At 35.8% G+C, this 18,520-nt stretch overlaps 2 protein-coding genes across 2 annotated transcripts; one reads left to right on the top strand and one right to left on the bottom strand.

Moving 5' to 3' along the window:
* The first annotated feature begins 1,396 nt into the window (after positions 1-1,396).
* Positions 1,397-5,812, top strand: LOC108457522 (zinc finger CCCH domain-containing protein 48-like). Its single transcript, XM_017756642.2, has 9 exons — positions 1,397-2,321; positions 2,683-2,778; positions 3,251-3,340; positions 3,455-3,556; positions 3,963-4,109; positions 4,230-4,349; positions 4,445-4,504; positions 5,043-5,140; positions 5,237-5,812. Exons 1-9 carry the CDS (start codon positions 1,875-1,877, stop codon positions 5,370-5,372), a joined length of 1,296 nt encoding a protein of 431 aa, XP_017612131.1. The 5' UTR covers positions 1,397-1,874; the 3' UTR covers positions 5,373-5,812.
* A 1,170-nt stretch (positions 5,813-6,982) lies between these two features.
* On the bottom strand, positions 6,983-9,856 carry LOC108454113 (sorbitol dehydrogenase). Its single transcript, XM_017752437.2, has 6 exons — positions 9,559-9,856; positions 9,357-9,424; positions 8,767-9,003; positions 7,774-8,064; positions 7,446-7,633; positions 6,983-7,351 (listed from the first exon to the last, which is right to left on the bottom strand). The coding sequence occupies exons 1-6, from the start codon at positions 9,674-9,676 to the stop codon at positions 7,159-7,161; spliced, it is 1,095 nt and encodes a 364-aa protein (XP_017607926.1). The 5' UTR covers positions 9,677-9,856; the 3' UTR covers positions 6,983-7,158.
* Between the last annotated feature and the right edge of the window lie 8,664 nt (positions 9,857-18,520).

Below are 18,520 nucleotides of genomic sequence, written 5' to 3'. Positions count from 1 at the left end.
AATGAAATGGATGAGCAAATTTTTTCTTTTCTTTTCTTCAATACACGGCAATAGGGAAGGGAGAAGCCTTCACACACATTTTTTTTTCATTTTTTTATTACCCATACCCCTTAGTTTAATGTTTCTCCCTAATGCACCAACAAAACATGTCTATGACATGTTTTGCCCATCCTCCCTTGTCATGGCCGGCCACCTCCTATAAAAGAGGGATATTTGACATGCAAGGCCATTGTTTTGCATGCATGCTTTAATTAGTCATCACACATTTCCCCATCATATTTTCAAAGTTTTCTACTAGGTCCTTTCTAGTGAAATTCACATTTATAACTCTAAATCAAACATAAAAAATGTCACACATGAGTTAGCACATATTATAGGCAATAAAATAAATATTAAATTATTTTTATGCCTCGGTTTTGTGGTCCCGAAACCACATTCCGACTAGGGTCGTTTTAAGGCTGTCACATGCTTATATATACAACATGCTCAGTATATAATTCACATAGCCAATTTCACACAGATAAGGGTCTAAGTAGTGCTTACCGACCCTATGGAAGGTTCACAGTCAACTTGGGCGACCTGTGCAACCTTAACAGTCATTTCAGTAAAAATGGGTTTACACGCCCATGTGGCCTGCCCGTGTGGCCCACATGGCCCAAATTGGCCTTGGATTCAAACTCCAGACCTTCAATAAACCAACATACAGCTTAATCATCAGACTAGCAGGCCCATTCTGTTATAAACTCATAACCAATTAAATAAAAGCCTACTGAACAAGGTTAAGGCTTTATTTAGAAAAATGCCAAAAATTTCCCAAGACAAGGCTTGAACTTAAGACCTCCCAAACATACCCAGAACGCTTAACCATTAAAGCAAATACACAATTTTCATAATTAAACAAAATCAAAAGTAAGAGTTTTTGGGTGTTACAGCCGTTAAACTTCGTTACCTCCCTAATGCAATCCTACCTGGCAATCCAAATGAGTTTTAAATGTCAACTTAGATGTCTAACTGGGATGAGAATAGGTTTTTAATTAAATAAATTTAATTAATTCAAGTTTTTAAATTAATTACACCTTGAATTGGAAAAGAAAAACCATTTGTATCTTTTTTCTTTCAGTTTTCTTTTCCATTTTGACTAAAAAAATTGTTCTCATCCCATTTGAACATTTAAATTGACATTTAAAATTCATTTGAACTGTCATATAGGATTTCTGTTAGGGAGGTAACGAAACTTAAAACAGGGTGACTACTTCATAATAAAATGATAATGTAAATAACTAAAATATAATATTTTAAATATAAATAATTAAAATATAATATGAATTAAATAAAATGATTATTTTTATAATTTAGCCAACAATTCGAAGTACCATATTAATATGAATATTGTTTTAACAAACACTATGTTTTTAAGCTTTCTGAAAGGACTTCCGAAGAAAAAAAAAGCTTTGCAAATTTCTTTTAATTAAAATCAGAACTAAAAAGTTTTAGTTTTTACTCAAGATGCTTTTTGGCCCAAAAACAATTTAAGGAGTAGATGGATTATATAATCTTTCACTTACCGATTTATTTAACGTAAAGCTGACGCGATCTTGTCTAGTTTTCCTTTCCCAGCCATTCTCCCCCTTCTCTCCAGCGGCAACGGTCACCGCAGCACTCAACCATCCACCTCCTTTTTCTGTTTTTGAAGAAATTATTTTTTTTGTATTATTGCATAATCAATAAGAAGAAAAAGGGCGACCGATTTTTGATTGATTTAGGGTTTCAGCGGTCTCTTTCATGATCGGATTCTTTCACTCCAAGAATTCCCAGACGCTTAATCCTAAGCTTCTTCCATCCATCTTCTGTTACCGATACAAAAATTGGGGATTATGGATTTAGACGGCGGCAACAGGCGCGTTTTTAACCGACTCGGAGGTTCTTCAGCTGCCGCACCGGACTCCTCAAAAAACCAGAAAGTTTGTTATCATTGGAGGGCCGGTAAGTGCTCCCGTTTCCCATGCCCTTTCTTGCACCGTGAACTGCCTCATCCTTCTGGCCCCGCCGCCGCTACCGCTAATGGATCCGGTGCCCCCAAACGTTTCGCCGATGATTCTGGGTTTTCGGGTCCGGCCCTACGACGAGGCCCCAACTTCAATAATAATCATAACAATAGTTGGGGGAGAATGGGGGCTAATAAGGTGGTTCGGAAAACGGAGAAAGTGTGTAATTATTGGGTCCAGGGGAACTGTAATTACGGAGACAAGTGTAGGTTTTTACATTCCTGGAGTTTAGGGGAATGCTTTACCTTGTTGAATCACCTTGATGGACACCAGAAAGTAAGTGTAATTGCCTTCTCTTTTTCTTTTATGCTGTTAATTTTGGTATGAACTTTTGAAGTACCTCACTGCAAAAGCTAGCTATTAGGTGGGTAGAGCCTGCATTCATATGAATCTCACTAGAAAATAACATGCTTTCCATGTGGAATCAAGCCTCACGATTGCCACAAATACTTATGGTGAATGACTCTGATGCCAGTAGATATAATAAACCTGTGGGGAACCACACAGAAAAACTAAGTGTTAGGGTGGGAAAGCATAACATCGCATACTTTGGATGAGGGATTCAAGTCTTTATCATGTTGTTAGGCACATAACATATTCTTAGCAGTGTATGATGATGGGATTGTTTTCTGCGCAGGTTGTTACCGGAATTGCATTACCGGCAGGTATGGATAAGCTCTATACAGGGAGTAAAGATGAGACTGTGAGGGCTTGGGATACCAACACTGGTCTGGTGTGATTCTCTCTCTCTGGCAGTTTTAGTTAGTCTTCTGCTTCTTAGAATGAAAAAATGGGAAATTTATGTTTGTCTTCAAACTTTGATTATTCATGAGACTTTAATCAATTTCCAAGAACAGGAATCTCCTTGAAACTGTTCTGAGATTTTTTTTATTTTATTTTATCCTGTCCTGTGTGATCAAATTATCAAAGAAAAGGTACCTAGCTGAATTACTTTTTAAAAGTGTCCATGTGAATAATAAGATACTTAAAGACAGACTATTTATGTTTCTTTGTTGCTAAATACCCAAGGATCACGAAGAGTACCTTCTATTTCTTTGTACTGTGAAAGTAAAACGAGAGTCACTTTTAGCTGGAAGTTGCTTTCAGTAGTCTTCTTGTTGTAGTGTTTGTTGGCAGTTTTTGTTTAAGTAAATCCTCTTAATTATTATGTTTTTGGCTGATATTCCCTGTGGCCTTTTATGTAGTGTATGGGTGTGATTAATCTTGGTGGTGAAGTTGGTTGCATGATCAGTGAAGGTCCTTGGCTGTTTGTTGGCATACCTAATGTTGTCAAGGTAAGATTCAAGGCAAATTCTCTAGCAATTGTTTCTTCTTTATTATGTTTTCTCTTTTGAAGTCAGAAGAATGATGATTTCCTAATTTTTTACTCGATGACAATCATTTTGCAGGCATGGAACACCCAAACTAATCAAGAGCTCAGTCTTAGTGGACCTGTTGGGCAAGTTTATACTATGGTTGTGGGTAACGATTTGCTCTTTGCTGGTACACAGGTAATGTTCTAAATATTAGTATATTTTTTAAAATTTCTTTTCATTTAAATTCCATGTTCTGTGTATGGTCAGTCATGTTTTCATCATCATGTTTTTTCTGTTTTGGCTTCTGCCATAGTATTTTGCAAAAAAAAAAAAAAAAACCTCACTAGTTGAGCCAATTTTCCCGTTTTGGTTGTCTGACAGTCATCATCTCATAAAATTGCTACTTACCTTGAAATAGCTCTTGTATGTGAAATGAGTTTTCTCTGAAAGAGCCATAGATTTGAGGAGGAATTGGAGTTTGTGTAGGATGAGTCTCACTCTGGGTCATTTATATGTCAATACTTATATCATTTACTACCATCTCTCTATTTCTCTAGCATTCCAGTCCGGATCCTCAGGGAACAGTATCTGTTTATTGCAGGATGGTACTATTTTAGCATGGAAATTTAATGCCGTCACCAACAACTTTGAACCAGCAGCATCACTTAAGGGTCACACCCTCGCAGTTGTATCATTAGTTGTTGGGGCTAATAGACTGTACTCTGGTTCCATGGACCATTCTATAAAGGTAAAAGTATTTTAGTCATCCTGGTTTAGAAATTATCATTTTTGCTTTAGTCCGTTATTTTCGTTTTTTTTCTTTCAGAAAATTATCATTTTTGCTAACATATAAGTTGTTTTCTTTCAGGCCTGGAGTCTAGAAACTTTGCAGTGTCTACAGACTTTGACAGAGCACACTAATGTTGTGATGTCCTTGCTTTGCTGGGAACAATTTCTTTTATCTTGTTCACTGGACCAAACAATAAAGGTTAGTGCTATTTTATGGTTTATTCTTAATCCTTTCTATTTTGTTATCCTGTTTTCCTGATATTAAAGATGTTTGGGTTATCTTTTTTTGTGCAGGTGTGGGTAGCTACTGAGAGTGGAAACTTGGAAGTAACATACTCTCACAAAGAAGAACATGTATGTTGTTTCATTACTACATATGCATGCTGCATTTTGATTTAATGAAATTAGCTGTAAATGGGAAGGGGTTTGGGGACACAATGGGAGAAGTAAAGACTGAAGGTAGAGGAGATTAGATCAGCAATGGTCTTTATTATTATTATTAAATCTCAAAACTATACATGAACTATGTTTTAATGTGCAATTATATACATGAAATTTTGATTTGATCCAATTCTTGTAAATTATTAACACAATTATTAATATAACATCATTTTATGTTTATATATTGCATACATAAATAATTATATTTATCCAATATAAAATAATTTGATGTATTTATTTCTTTAAATATGTATAATTAGATTAAAATTGAAGTTTCAAGTATATATTTGAACCACAATTAGAGTTTCAATTGAATAATTGCACCAAATTAAAGTTCATGTATACAATTGCACATTAAATCAAAGTTCATGTATAATTTTGAGATTTATCTTTTATTATTATTTTCTTAGGCTCTTGTGAAGTTTTTGAACTGTTTCCTACTCCTTTTTAGGGCTTGCTGAACCTTCGTGGAATGCCTGACTCAGAATCCAAGCCTGTATTGATGTGTTCATGCAACGACAATTCTGTCCGGCTCTATGATCTGCCCTCGTAAGTTAACAGAGACTTGGCCTTTGATCTTAGTACAAATCTATTTGTTGTTTCACCTATTGGGGGTATATGAATTTGCTATCCTTGTGATTGAAGGTTCTCGGAGAAGGGTAAAATATTTGCAAAGCAGGAGATTCGTGCGATAGAGGTAGGCCCTGGGGGGCTGTTTTTCACTGGAGATGGAACTGGTTTTAGAGTGTGGAAGTGGGCAGAAGCGGTTCCCAAGCCCTGATGTGTTGCAGCAACGGATAACATATTAATCAATCGATAATGTATTTTTGGTGTTGATCATTTTATTTCTTGTCATCCATCCGGTGAGGGGTCATTTGTAGGTTTTTTTTTAAGTTTGCGGGAGAAATTACTTGAGTTAGAGAAAACAATTATGGGGTGGTGGTGGAATGTTTAATAGCACCAACCAACCAAGCCCTTCACCTTAAGTGTGTGCCAATAGAACGCTCATAAATGTCTAGCAGTCACTGTATTGAAGTTGTAGGGGATGAAGCTACATTACATTACATCTCATATATGTCCCTGCCTTTTTCTATGGAAATCAGCTGATGATTGTTGGCGTTGAGTTTATTAAATTGCCTCAGCAATTCTTTTACTTGTAAACAAATGGGAGAAGCAAAACTCTGTATAATAAAATAAAATTGTTGGATGTCTTCTGCTTCATCTTTTTATTTTTCTTTTTATACTACTTCTGCTTCATCGTGTTCTTTTAAGTGAAAATGAAAATCAAAATTAACTTAATCGTTCCCTGCGTTGTAGAACAAAATATTAAGACATTAGTATCAAGCCATGAAAACAATTCAAATTCTAAGGATTTTGATTTTTTTTTTCCTTGTGAAATTCTGGTTAGGAAATTTTTGGGTTCTGGATTTAGTTACAATCCATCTGCCTTGATGAATTTATCGAAACATCCCTCTTTTTTAATTTTATAACTTTTTCTACTTATTTTAACTATTTTTTAATGTTTATAAAAGGTCTATAGCATTTTAGTTATTTTGTATATTTTAATCAGATATTCTTAAATTTTTATATATTATGTAATATTTCAAAATGGATCGACAGATTTAAGTTTGATTGATAAAAGCAAAACTTTTGTTATTTTTCTTAATATTCCCTAGGCAAAAGATGAATCCCGGATGTCCACTGCCTCATCTTTTGAATTGCACTTTTTTCCTAAAGAAACTTGTAGTTTCCAGTGAAAATAAGGTTAGTATGACAATATTTTTGAAGAGTACTGTTAAAAGTACTTTTAAAAAGTCTTTTGAAAAGTTTAAAAATACTTTTAGAAAGTGCTTTTCAAAAGTTTAGTTTAAAATTTAAATGTTTAGTATTGCTGTCAAAAAGTACTTTTAAGAAATAAAATATCTATTTTAAACATATTATTAAGTAACAAATATGCATTTAAATAATATTTAAATTAATTAATATTATTATATTTTAATAAGAATATAAAATAATTATTATAACTTCTTGTTAATATTTTAATGAATAAAATATAAATTTTAAATATTTTTAAGCAATAAATATTAATTATTTATAAAATTTAATTAGAATACATAAACTATATTTTAAATATTTAAATATAGCTATTAAATATTTGTAATTAGTATTTTAAAAATATTTTTTATTTTTAATTAATGATTTTAACACATTTATAATTAAATATCAAGAAAAAAGGGAAAGTACTACGTTATTGAAAGAGTGAAAAAATAATTAAGCACTAAAAGTACTTTTAGGAGAGGAAAAGCTAAAAATTTTAGTTTCTACTTTTCAGAAGTACTTCTGGAGTCAGAAGTGCTTTTGAAAAACAATGTAAAAGTACTTCACAGCGGCTTATACGCCAAGAAACTCAGACAGATATCTAGCATAAAAGGATTGCAAGAGCATCAAATACCTCCAAGTGATTTAAAACAAAGTCCACTGTGTACATACTATCCACTGATATTATTTTATTACAACATGCAATCTTAGATGCTGATAAACGCTTATTCTTTTTATGCTGTTGGAAATCACAGATTAAACATGACCTTAATGGCACTGCCGCCACCAGCACTGGTTTCAAAAGCTTCTTCCACTTCTTTCTGTGAAAACCCAAACCTGTGGGTTATCAGAGGCTTCACATCAATCTTCCCACTTCTTAGAAACTCGATGCACAAAGGCCATGTATTCCTATACCGGAAGATTCCGATCACATCTACCTCCCTGCATTTTAAACCATCAACCCATGATTGGTGTTCAAAGCATATAGCAAGTGCTTCATAAAACAAAATTTTCACTGCATCATCAAAATAAGTACCTTGTAGCAGCTGGAGTAAGCGGAACAGTCATCTCATGATGGCCCATTCCCACAAGGCAGACCTTGCCACCAGCACGAGTGGCACTCAGAGCAGTTGACATTGTTTTGTTAAAGCCTGCACAGTCAAAGCTTACATCCACTCCTCCTCCCATTGCTTTACATATTCTTTCAACTTCTTCAGCTACGTCCTGTAATATATAATGAAAACATGAAACTCTCTAACAGTCTGACAATGGAGTAAAAGAGCCTCGTGGCAAACAATAATGATTCAATTTCTTGGCATATTTAGCTAGGAAAAGCAAAAGTGGACTTCAAGGATGTTATGAACCTGCATATCAGTTGAAACTTTAACAATCCCATCAGCACCAAGATTCTTAGCAACAGATAGGCGATTATCATCTACATCTACAATGACGATCCTAGGTGCCCCAAAAGCACGAGCTGCCATCATTGTAACAAGACCTATAGGTCCCGCCCCCATAACCAACACGTTTGTCTCAGGGCCGATATTAGCTCGGCGACAAGCATGAACCCCCACACTCAAGGGCTCGCACATGGCCCCTTCTTCCAAGCTCACATTGTCTGGCAGTTTGAAACACAAATCTGCAGGATGCACAACCTACATTGACAATCAACTTATATATTAACTCAGCAGCCCAAAAGATTTGATTCCATCAAATTTATTTCCAATACAAGGAAAATGCAAAAGAAAATGACCAACATGCACAATAAGCTTCTCATCACAGCTGCCAAGTATGATGTCAGACATGAAGCCGAAGCTTCAAACCAACTTGACTGTAGGTCAGATCTCCCACCTTTATGCTAGCTTTGAAGAAGATCGCATAGTTAGATATCTTTTATAACACTTCCTTTTTTTTCGGTTCTCATACTCTACACAATATGGAAAGTCTTAGCTTGTTAATGTCTTAAAGTCTCACATGAAGCATCATTTTAGATGTAATAAATGGCTTTTAGAACTACAGCAAACATTATATTCAATGGAGACCACAACAGAAACAACTAAATGAGTTAACTATAACAATTGTATCCTGGAAGCCTTTTGAATCTGAACCTTGAAAATCACCCATTAATAAACCTCGAAAATAAAAATTGAGGATTTTTGTATCAAGGTCCCCTAAGAAAATATTAAGTCACTGTAATGAGTATGCAGCACTCTTAGTTTCACACTATTGATAGTTTATTTAATAAGCATCACTTAATCGGTATTGTAATTGGGTACTATAAACATGCTATTTTAGTAGCAAAATAAGCACCGAAAAGTAAACCAGAACCTATGCTGAAATGCAGTTTAAAGGTTAACCTGATGGGCAAGAGAACCATGAACTGGTGGAGTGGCAAAAAACTTCATTTCAGGGCATAGATTGTATCGACCATCCTTGCAAAGATCACATCGCCAGCAACTGATCCCCGGTTCCAAAGCCACACGGTCTCCTGGCACTAAATTCTTGACTTCACTCCCAACCTCCTCTATGATTCCAGCACACTCATGCCCAATCACCATTGGTTCTTTCACCACAAAATCAGCACACCTCATTGTCTATAAAAAACAGAAAAGAAATACAAATAAAACTAATGGGAAAGATGAGAGAAACAATACAGAAATCATTTTAGCCATTATCCTGGTTCCTTTTTATCACTAACTATTTGATTGGCATTGAAATGGAGGTAAGGGATCGAAAAAGCAGCAATCCTAACTACTGTTGCATACTATTGTTTGTAAAAGGAGGCCAAGCAATATACTCAAGCCAAGTACTTGTAGGAAGACCAAAATTCTGTCTTTAATTCATTTGTTAGAGTTCAGCATGAAAGGGCAGATCTTAGTAGGAACAATATCTGATTAATCCATATTAGAATTAAGAAGAGAAAGAACTTGCTGGGAAAAGGATATACCTTTAGGTAGTGAACATCACTTCCACAGATACCAACAGCCTTCATCCTAACTCTGGCATCATGGGGTCCTTCACAAAATATTTATCGCAAATTTAGTCAATAAGAAAGAAAGCGAGCGAAAGTGTTATAAAATCTAAAAATAGAAACCAACATAAAGAACCCAGAGTAAAAAATAGATGGTGATATGGATTGGATGGCATACCCAATGGAGGGAGCTTGAATGGTTGAATCTTGAGGGTGTTGAGACCCACAAGCCAAGCAGCCATGTTTTCATCTTCTCCACTTTTGGTTTCTTCGTGAGATTTCCCTCCTTTACCCATCTTCTTGCTTTCGTTGGATAGACACACACAAAGCTGCACTTTGCCTAAAAAGAAGTGGATTTTATGTACTTAAGAGTTGAAACCTTTTAGCATCCCTCTTCAAAATGTTTGTGAATAAGAATCAGAGGTGGCGGATAAAATCAATAATATTAAAGATATGATTTTATATACGAAATAATTGTTTTAAAGTGTCAGCTGGTCCCTTTGGGTTTTCTTTTTGGGGCTGTAGCATACTAAAATTATTATTTGAAAGTTTTTATTTAAATAATTAAATTATTTAAAATTTTTATTTAGATTATTAATTTTTTAAAAAATTGATTAGTGAGCTCAATTAATAATTTTATAATTGGTATGGTAGATTGGTTAACATAATTTAAATTCTAAATTTATTTGACGATTAATGTTTAAATTTAAATCTATCTCGACGATTAATTTTAAGGATTAGAAAAGAAAATTGTTTAAATCTTGTCTGTGAATTTATGATTGTCAAATCTATTTTATAAAAAAGATGAATTGTAGAAAAAGGAAATGAAGAGTTTTTAATTAATGTAGATAGTGTGACTAAATAAAATTATATATCAATTATTTTAATAGTTTAATAACTTAAATAAAAATTTTAAATATTTTAATAATTGTTTTGTAACGAATAATTAAAACATACACTTACTTATAATTTAATGATATTGAATGTTGGCTTGCATTTATCACTCGTCATCATTTATTTATTTATCTTGTTTTGGAGTAAGACGATTTATCAAAATGTGTTTGGTATGGACGATGACTGGAGTGGACGATCGGCAATAGAACTGGAAGCCAATTAATACACATTTATCAACCATGACGTGTGAAAGCCATCTGCCGTGTGCCATATTCTCTTATAGTCTAAAACCCTTATCCAAATGTTATGGGTGCCATGCCATCAAGTTTAATGATAATCTGAAGTTGAATTTACCATTCATATAAAACTTAAATATTATTCCCATTCATTAAATGTCTTAATTTAATTATTTAATACTTAATTACAAAAGAAAAATTAATATTATTCGAATATGAATCATTAAATGTCTTTACTAGATTCATAGAACAGTTAATAGGGGGACTCATAAATTTGTTAAGAGTGCTTTGTTGCATGCTGACTATAATTTGAGTGATTTTATTCATGATTGTATTAGAGCCTAATACTAATAGTATTATTCTCATTGAAGATAGATGTAGGATTGGGTGTACAGGGTATGTCTAATGGTTTGGATTAGTGTACTTTATGATTCTTTAATGGTTCGACGCTTTACTTGTGATTTGGGTTAATTTTTTAATACTATTGGTTGCTTTTTAAAAATTTAAAGATAGATAATGAATTTAGATATCATTATCAGTATAGCAAATCTGAATATCTAAAAATGAATTAAAATAAATAAAAATAATAATAGATTTGGATATCGAAATTAATTAATAATAGATTCGTTATCTGCAATGGTATAACATGTTTGAATATCTCAAACAATTATTTACAAAGAATTTAGGTAATAAACATTCAAGAATTGATATTTACATACCCACATTATTTATCACAATCTATCTTGTTACAAGATACGAGGAGTGTGCTATGATCATTGAGAACTACCGAGAGAAATCCTTAAAGGTTGGAGCAAGCGCAACACCAATAATTTTATTTAAAGACCGAATAAGAGTGTTATAAGTCATCGGCTTATTCTTCAACAGCCACATAGTCAGAACCCTGGGCTTTTCCCACTGCTTGGGAGTTTACGATTTCATGTTCTGTTTCACTCCTCGATGGGGTTTTTTTCACCCTTCCCTCACGATACTACTTCGCCAGCGGTCACCCAAGAGTATTTAGCCTTGTAAGGTGGTCCTTGCTGATTCACACAGGATTCCACGTGTTCCATGCTACTCAGGTCAAAGCGTAAGCTAGTAATGCTTTTGGCTACTAGACTATCACCATTTAGGGTTCGGCACTTCACCGCTTCGCCTAGTAGCATGACAATTTTATTGTTCCTTCACAACCCCATTTTCACAATTTAGGCTGCTCCTATTTTGCTCGTTGTTACTATGGGAATCGTTTTTGCTTTCTTTTCCTCCAACTACTAAGATGTTTCAGTTTGCCAGGTTGTCTCTTGTCTGCCCATGGATTAAGCAACAATTCAAAAGGTTAACCTATTCAGGAATCTCCAGATCTACGTTTATTTTCAACTCCTCGAAGCATTTCGTTGCTTACTATGCCTTTCCTCGTCTTTAGGTGTCTAGCTATCCATCGTAAGCCTTTCCTCGTTTGAACCTCACCCTTAACTTTACTTTACTTTAATTTAAGGCTATGCCATCGTAAGGTGCTACTAAATGAAACGGAAGGATCTTATCAACGTCCATGAATGATAAATCATTGATCAAACTAACTATTGAATCAAAAAAAATTGGACACTATCATATAGCTTTGTTTTGGCTAAGTTCACGAGTTGGAGATAAGCAGACTCTGTAACACCCCGTACCCGAGTCCGTTACCGGAGTCGAACACAAGGTGCACACAGACTTAACTTAATTGTTTCACAGTCCATAAAAATAAATTTCCAGACTAGCTGGTTACTGCATCACTGTCGCCTTAAAAATCATATCTTGAGTTTTAAAGCTCGAAAATCAGTTTCGTAAATTTTCCCTGAAACTAGACTCATAAGTCCATCAACATAATTTTTTCTAGAATTTTTGGTCAGGCCAATTAGTACAGTTTATTAGTTAAAGTATCCCCTAATCCAGGGTTCGACTACACTGACCTTCACGCATTACGAATTGGATATCTCCCTGTACAGGGCTTCAATACTGATGCCGTTTGTTTCCATAGAAACTAGACTCAGAGAGGAATCTATACATATATGTAATGACTCCTAATTATCTCTGGTTAATTTACAATGAATTTCCAAAGTCGGAACAGGGGATCCAGAAACCGTTCTGGCCCTGTTTCACGAGAACTTTAATATCTCTTAACATATAACTCATATGACCGTTTCGTTTCTTCCATATGAAAGTAGATTCATCAAGGTTCATTTACATAATTTATTCACTATTTAATACCATTCCTACTATTTTTAGTGATTTTTCACATCCACATCACTGCTGCTGTCAGCATCTGCCTTTAAGGTAGGCTTTACCTATTTCATGATTTCCATGATTCAATTGGCCCTTTTTGCATATATAGCACAAAGTGTGATCATGATTAACCATTCCAATGGCTAATCGTTTCAAAACCATTCCATACCTCATAATGATCAACATACAAACGATTATAGTACTATGCTAAAAACGTATATAAGCCATTTTCGCATGGCTATCCAAGTTTACACAAAACCGAAAGGTACATGACCTACAACCGAGGGTAGTCCTATACATGCCATTTCAAAGTTCAACCAAAATTGTACCAAAATGGGGCTTTGATAGTGTGGATGACTTCGACTTGATGATCCCGAATCCGATACTAACGAGCAAAATCTATAAAACAGAGAGCCAAAGCAACGGGTAAGCATTTTAATGCTTAGTAAGTCTCAAGTAATGAAATCAGCTTTGACTAAAGTATTACGTTTACATAACTAAATGAATCACTTTATTAATACACATTCTCATAATCATACTTACTTCACATTACCGACCCTTATGTTTATACACAAAAGAACAACTTAGCCAAAGGCGGTAGCTCGTTTATCAACTGAGCGAATTCTTACTTGTAAGGACTCAACTAATTCAAGCACATACGAACATACCTCATTGCTGGAATTTTCACAAGTGTATAAACTGAAATTTTACAGCAAGATTGCTCATTTCGAATTCACGTACCTTGATTTAACCGGATATAACCACAAGCACAATTGCCTTGGTCTTAACCCGGATTTGGTAACTTGCACAATTGCCTTGGTCTTAGCCGGATATAACAACTCCTACGAATGCCTTGGTCTTAGCCGGATATAATCACTAGCATAAATGCCTTCGGGACTTAGCCGGATATCATTCAAATGCTCATGTACACATATATCAATAATCACGACACATCCATATTTCATTTTCGTTACTAAGGCTCAAACACAAAATATTTATCAAACCTTTACAATTTCGACTCAATAGCCACACACACAAGGAGCATGATTTCAATATAATTCAAGTAGGGTCATTACTCGAAGACTTACCTCGGATGTTGTCGAACGATTTCGACGGCTATTCGATCACTTTTTCCTTTCCCTTATCCAACGGTGGTCCTCTAAGCTCTTGAGCTAATTCACACAAATTTAACTTATTAAAATCTTATTATGATAGCTTATGGCCGAATATGATAAGGAAATTTAAATGGTCCTATGGCCTTGGCCATCCTTTAGCTCAAATACTCAATGGTCATGCACAATTTTTAATCACAACAAGCAATTCAATACAATTCATTCAATCATCAAAGTGAAGCTCAAGGTACTTAGCCTTTATATACATTAGACATTAGAGTCACATGTGTATGAAATCACGAATCAATTCAACACATTAGTTAGTACTCTCCTTAGCGAATTTTCCAAGCCAAGAATAGGCATCAATATGCTCGCCTCTAACCGAATGCATGCACACCAACTCCCTCATGTGGCGAATATGCATGTCCATGTTGAGGCCAATTATACACTTAATACCACACAAAACAGCATACATTTTACTAACTAACGCATTACATATTGTAGCTCAATACACATCTCTCATTTACTTCATAACCGAAACATCATCACAAGCAAATATACACTTTGAAATAGCATATATGTCATACCAATACATCATGTGCAAACATATATTCATGTAGGTGCAAGGGCCGAATCCCAAGTTGCTTATATCCAAATATAAACACATATCCAAAGCTCAAATCTTACCTACCATGCAACATGCATGAATCATACTTATGGATATACCATGGCGAATACACCACAACACCATACCGTTTCAATTTGGTCATGGTTAAACAAAGAACTTAGTATCTCATTCAAAATGCTAAAAGAAAATCTAAGAGTCCTCAATCCCCATCGCATGTATCATTATCAAGCTTGATATTTAGCATGCAATGGCATTAACACCACATCCCTTTGGCGAATATCATTCCATGACATAGCAAAGATTTGAACCATGGGCTAATAAGAACATCAAGCTAGCAACTAAAAACATGCATGAATCTCATGGCACAACCTCAAACATACCTTAATCTTGATGCAAGTATAGCCAAATCTCTTCCTAATCCCCTTCCAAACCAAACATGAAGCAAAAATTCCTTCCTTCCTCTTTAGTATTTTCGGTCAAGAGAGAATGAAATGGATGAGCAAATTTTTTTCTTTTCTTTTCTTCAATACACGGCAATAGGGAGGGGAGAAGCCTTCACACACATTTTTTTTTTCATTTTTTTATTACCCATACCCCTTAGTTTAATGTTTCTCCCTAATGCACCAACAAAACATGTCTATGACATGTTTTGCCCATCCTCCCTTGTCATGGCCGGCCACCTCCTATAAAAAGAGGGATATTTGACATGCAAGGCCATTGTTTTGCATGCATGCTTTAGTTAGTCATCACACATTTCCTCATCATACTTTTAAAGTTTTCTACTAGGTCCTTTCTAGTGAAATTCACATTTATAACTCTAAATCAAACATCAAAAATGTCACACATGAGTTAGCACATATTATAGGCAATAAAATAAATATTAAATTATTTTTATGCCTCGGTTTTGTGGTCCCGAAACCACATTCCGACTAGGGTCGTTTTAAGGCTGTCACAGACTCGAACCATTGACATCTGCCATAGGGTAAACCACTACCTCTCAGGCCTCCGACTGATTCTACCATATAGGCCAACGATAGACAATAACTCCCTCCCCAAGCACAACTTACAACTTTCATCGTACTATGCTCTCCAAAAAGCAACTCTTCTCAAAATCTCAAAAGGCGTTAAGTTGGAATCCCATTCTAACTAAGAATTCTTATGGTTCCAAAGGATCCTGCTATAGGAGAACTAAGAATGGTGGAGAGCTTTCCTCCCTCCGACTCCTTGGTCTTAAGAATGTTGTTTTTTAGAATGAGTGATTACCCTTCTCCACTGCCCAACCTGAGAGTGGATAACTAATGTATTCCATTTATTGAACATGGTTCTATGGTCGGTCCGTAACCCTTAGATACTGAAGGCGTCCTTGGGGTGATCTCGTAGTTCATACAGGGTGGAGACGATAGGGTTGGTGCATGGATTTTCCTTCCTTTGTCACATTTCACTTAAAGGGTTGAAATGAGATAGTGCATCAAGCTGTTCGTAATGGCCAACTTAATTCTCTTCCCTAGGGATCCCAGATGGGGGAACTTAGGGGAGCCACTGGCTCCAACTATTGTCCATGTACGATCTATACTAGATCTGACCAACCGTCCGTCCTACCTCTTTTACGTTCTTGACAACCCATCTTTGTCTGAATAGAATCTTTCAGTGGCATGTTTCAGTCATCTTCCCTATTACTTAGAAAAACTGAGCCACCGATTCAAGTACAAGATAGTATCATTACCACTTGGACAATTAGACACCCAACCTTTAATCGCAACAACCTAATTACAAGAGCGGAGCTCTACCAACTGAGCTATATCCTTCGAGCCAAGTGGAGCATGCATGAAGGAGTCAGATGCTTTTTCTATTCTTTTCCTTGGCCTAGCTAGGCCATTTTGGGCTTTAACCAGAGACCTTGCCCATGAAGTAAATCATTGCACTTACGGTCCAACCAATTAGGAGAGAATCAGTAGATTCCTTTTCAAGAGCGATTCATCCTTCCCGAATGCAGTATACAACTTTTCATTGTACTACGTTATCCAAGTGTGCTTGTTCCCCCATTCTTTCTTACCATGGCAAGTATTTGTGAAATAAGAAATAACTCCGATGGGAAGAAAAAAATAAGGGTGTTAAAATACCCTCTTAGCCTAACCCTAAACACTCTAAGATCCTATTTCAAACCTGCTCCCTTTTCGAGTCAAGAGATAGATAAATAGACACATCCATTTCCACTGGTCGATGGCATTCATAATGATTGAGAAAGTCGAAGACCAAAAAGTGAATTATTTATCAAGCAAACATTTTTCTTACGGTTAGATCCTATGGATTGCAGCTTTCTTTAGACCTCCAGGAAAAGCATGAAAGAAAAGGCTTGAATGGTACGATCCCTCCATCACCCCATAATGAAAGGGGTGATCCCATAGTTCTTGGTCTACCAAGATACGTTGTTAGGTGCTCTATTTTATTTTCTCATTGAAGCCGAACCTAAACATGTTCTTAAGAGATAACTATCCATACACTGATAAGGGATGTATTGATTATCAAAAAGAGAGGATCCATGGTGGTCCCCCCCAGACTGCCCATATCCCACGAGTGAATAGAAAGTTTGATCTACATTGAATCTCACCTGAATCACCCCATCTATCCTATTGAGGAGAAATTTAGTTTCAAACCCTGATTCGAAAAAGAGAAGTACGCCATGCTAATATGCCTTGGATGATCCACATTTTAGGGTCTGGCACTGATAAGCACATTGAACTATCCATGTGGCTGAGAGCCCTCACAGCCCAGGCACAAGGACCCAATTATCAAGAGCGTGCTCTACTACTGAGCTAATAGCCCGTCATGCGGGCTTTCGATTGCCAAAAGCGAGAGAAACCTCATCCTCCTCTTTCCTTTTTACGCCCCATGTTGCCATATGGGAGGGACCTGGGGGTGTAAAAGTGTAATACCCCAAACCCGGCCTATACGTTATGACCGAATCTAGCGATGTCACATGGAATAGATTTTGCAATCAAATTAATCAATTTAAAACCATTTTCGTTTACTAGCTTCTATTAATATCTCGTTAATTTTAAAACTATTTTCTAGTTAATTTGTTCTATTTAAAAACATACTTTATAGTGGAAGCTTTTAAAACCGTGACATTTTAAGAAAATCATTCGCATTTAGGAAAATGTTACTTTTAGTGAAACCGAGTTTTCGTTGAGTTTCGCAGTTTAAACTCCCAAAATAATGGTAAACACTCCAAAGTCCCAGATTACATCAAATACCCAAAATAAGCAATAAAAACCATAAATGAAATTGAAACCATTCAGTAGACAAGTGGTCACCGTAGATTCTCCGCCGCACCGATCAGTTTAAGTCTGGGGATTACCTATACAGACAAAAATAGAAATGGGTGAGTTTACGTAAAATCGGTGTGTAACCCCATAGAAAACATGCATACAGTCAATCATAACAGCAGTCAAATGCAGTTTGGGCCTAAGCCCATTTCAGTTTCAGTAGCAGTCCGGGCCTTAGTCCATTTCAGTTCAATATCAGATATGCATTAGGGCCTAAGCCCATCACAGTAATAGTATTAAATATACATCAATCAGTAAACAGAGTCCTACCCAACCAGCCTCTACACACCATCTCCGACCGTCCCTACACTCCATGTGGGGTTTAAAACACCCACCCATCCCTACACTCCAAGTAGTACCGAATGCGGCACATAATCAGTAATTTGCAGCTGGCTGCCAGATAATAGGCCTAAGAGCCTTTTAGTACACTTCCTCTAAATATCAACATCCCAACCCAATGCAATGCAACATACAATATATGATATGCTAATACTCGAATTCCAGTTATACATACAGTTCAGTATTCATGCATATAATCATCACACATACAAGGGGCCTAAGTAGTGCTTATCGACCCTACAGTAAGTTCAAAGTCGACTTGGGCGACCCATGCGACCTTAGAGCACATTTCAAATACATGGGCTCACATGCCCATGCAACCTGCCCGTGTGGGCCCATATTGCCC

This window comes from Gossypium arboreum, chromosome 9, assembly GCF_025698485.1.
Source record: "Gossypium arboreum isolate Shixiya-1 chromosome 9, ASM2569848v2, whole genome shotgun sequence".
Taxonomy (NCBI): Eukaryota; Viridiplantae; Streptophyta; class Magnoliopsida; order Malvales; family Malvaceae; genus Gossypium; species Gossypium arboreum.
Note: the sequence above shows the minus strand (reverse complement) of the source record. Positions and strands in the feature narration are given on the sequence as shown.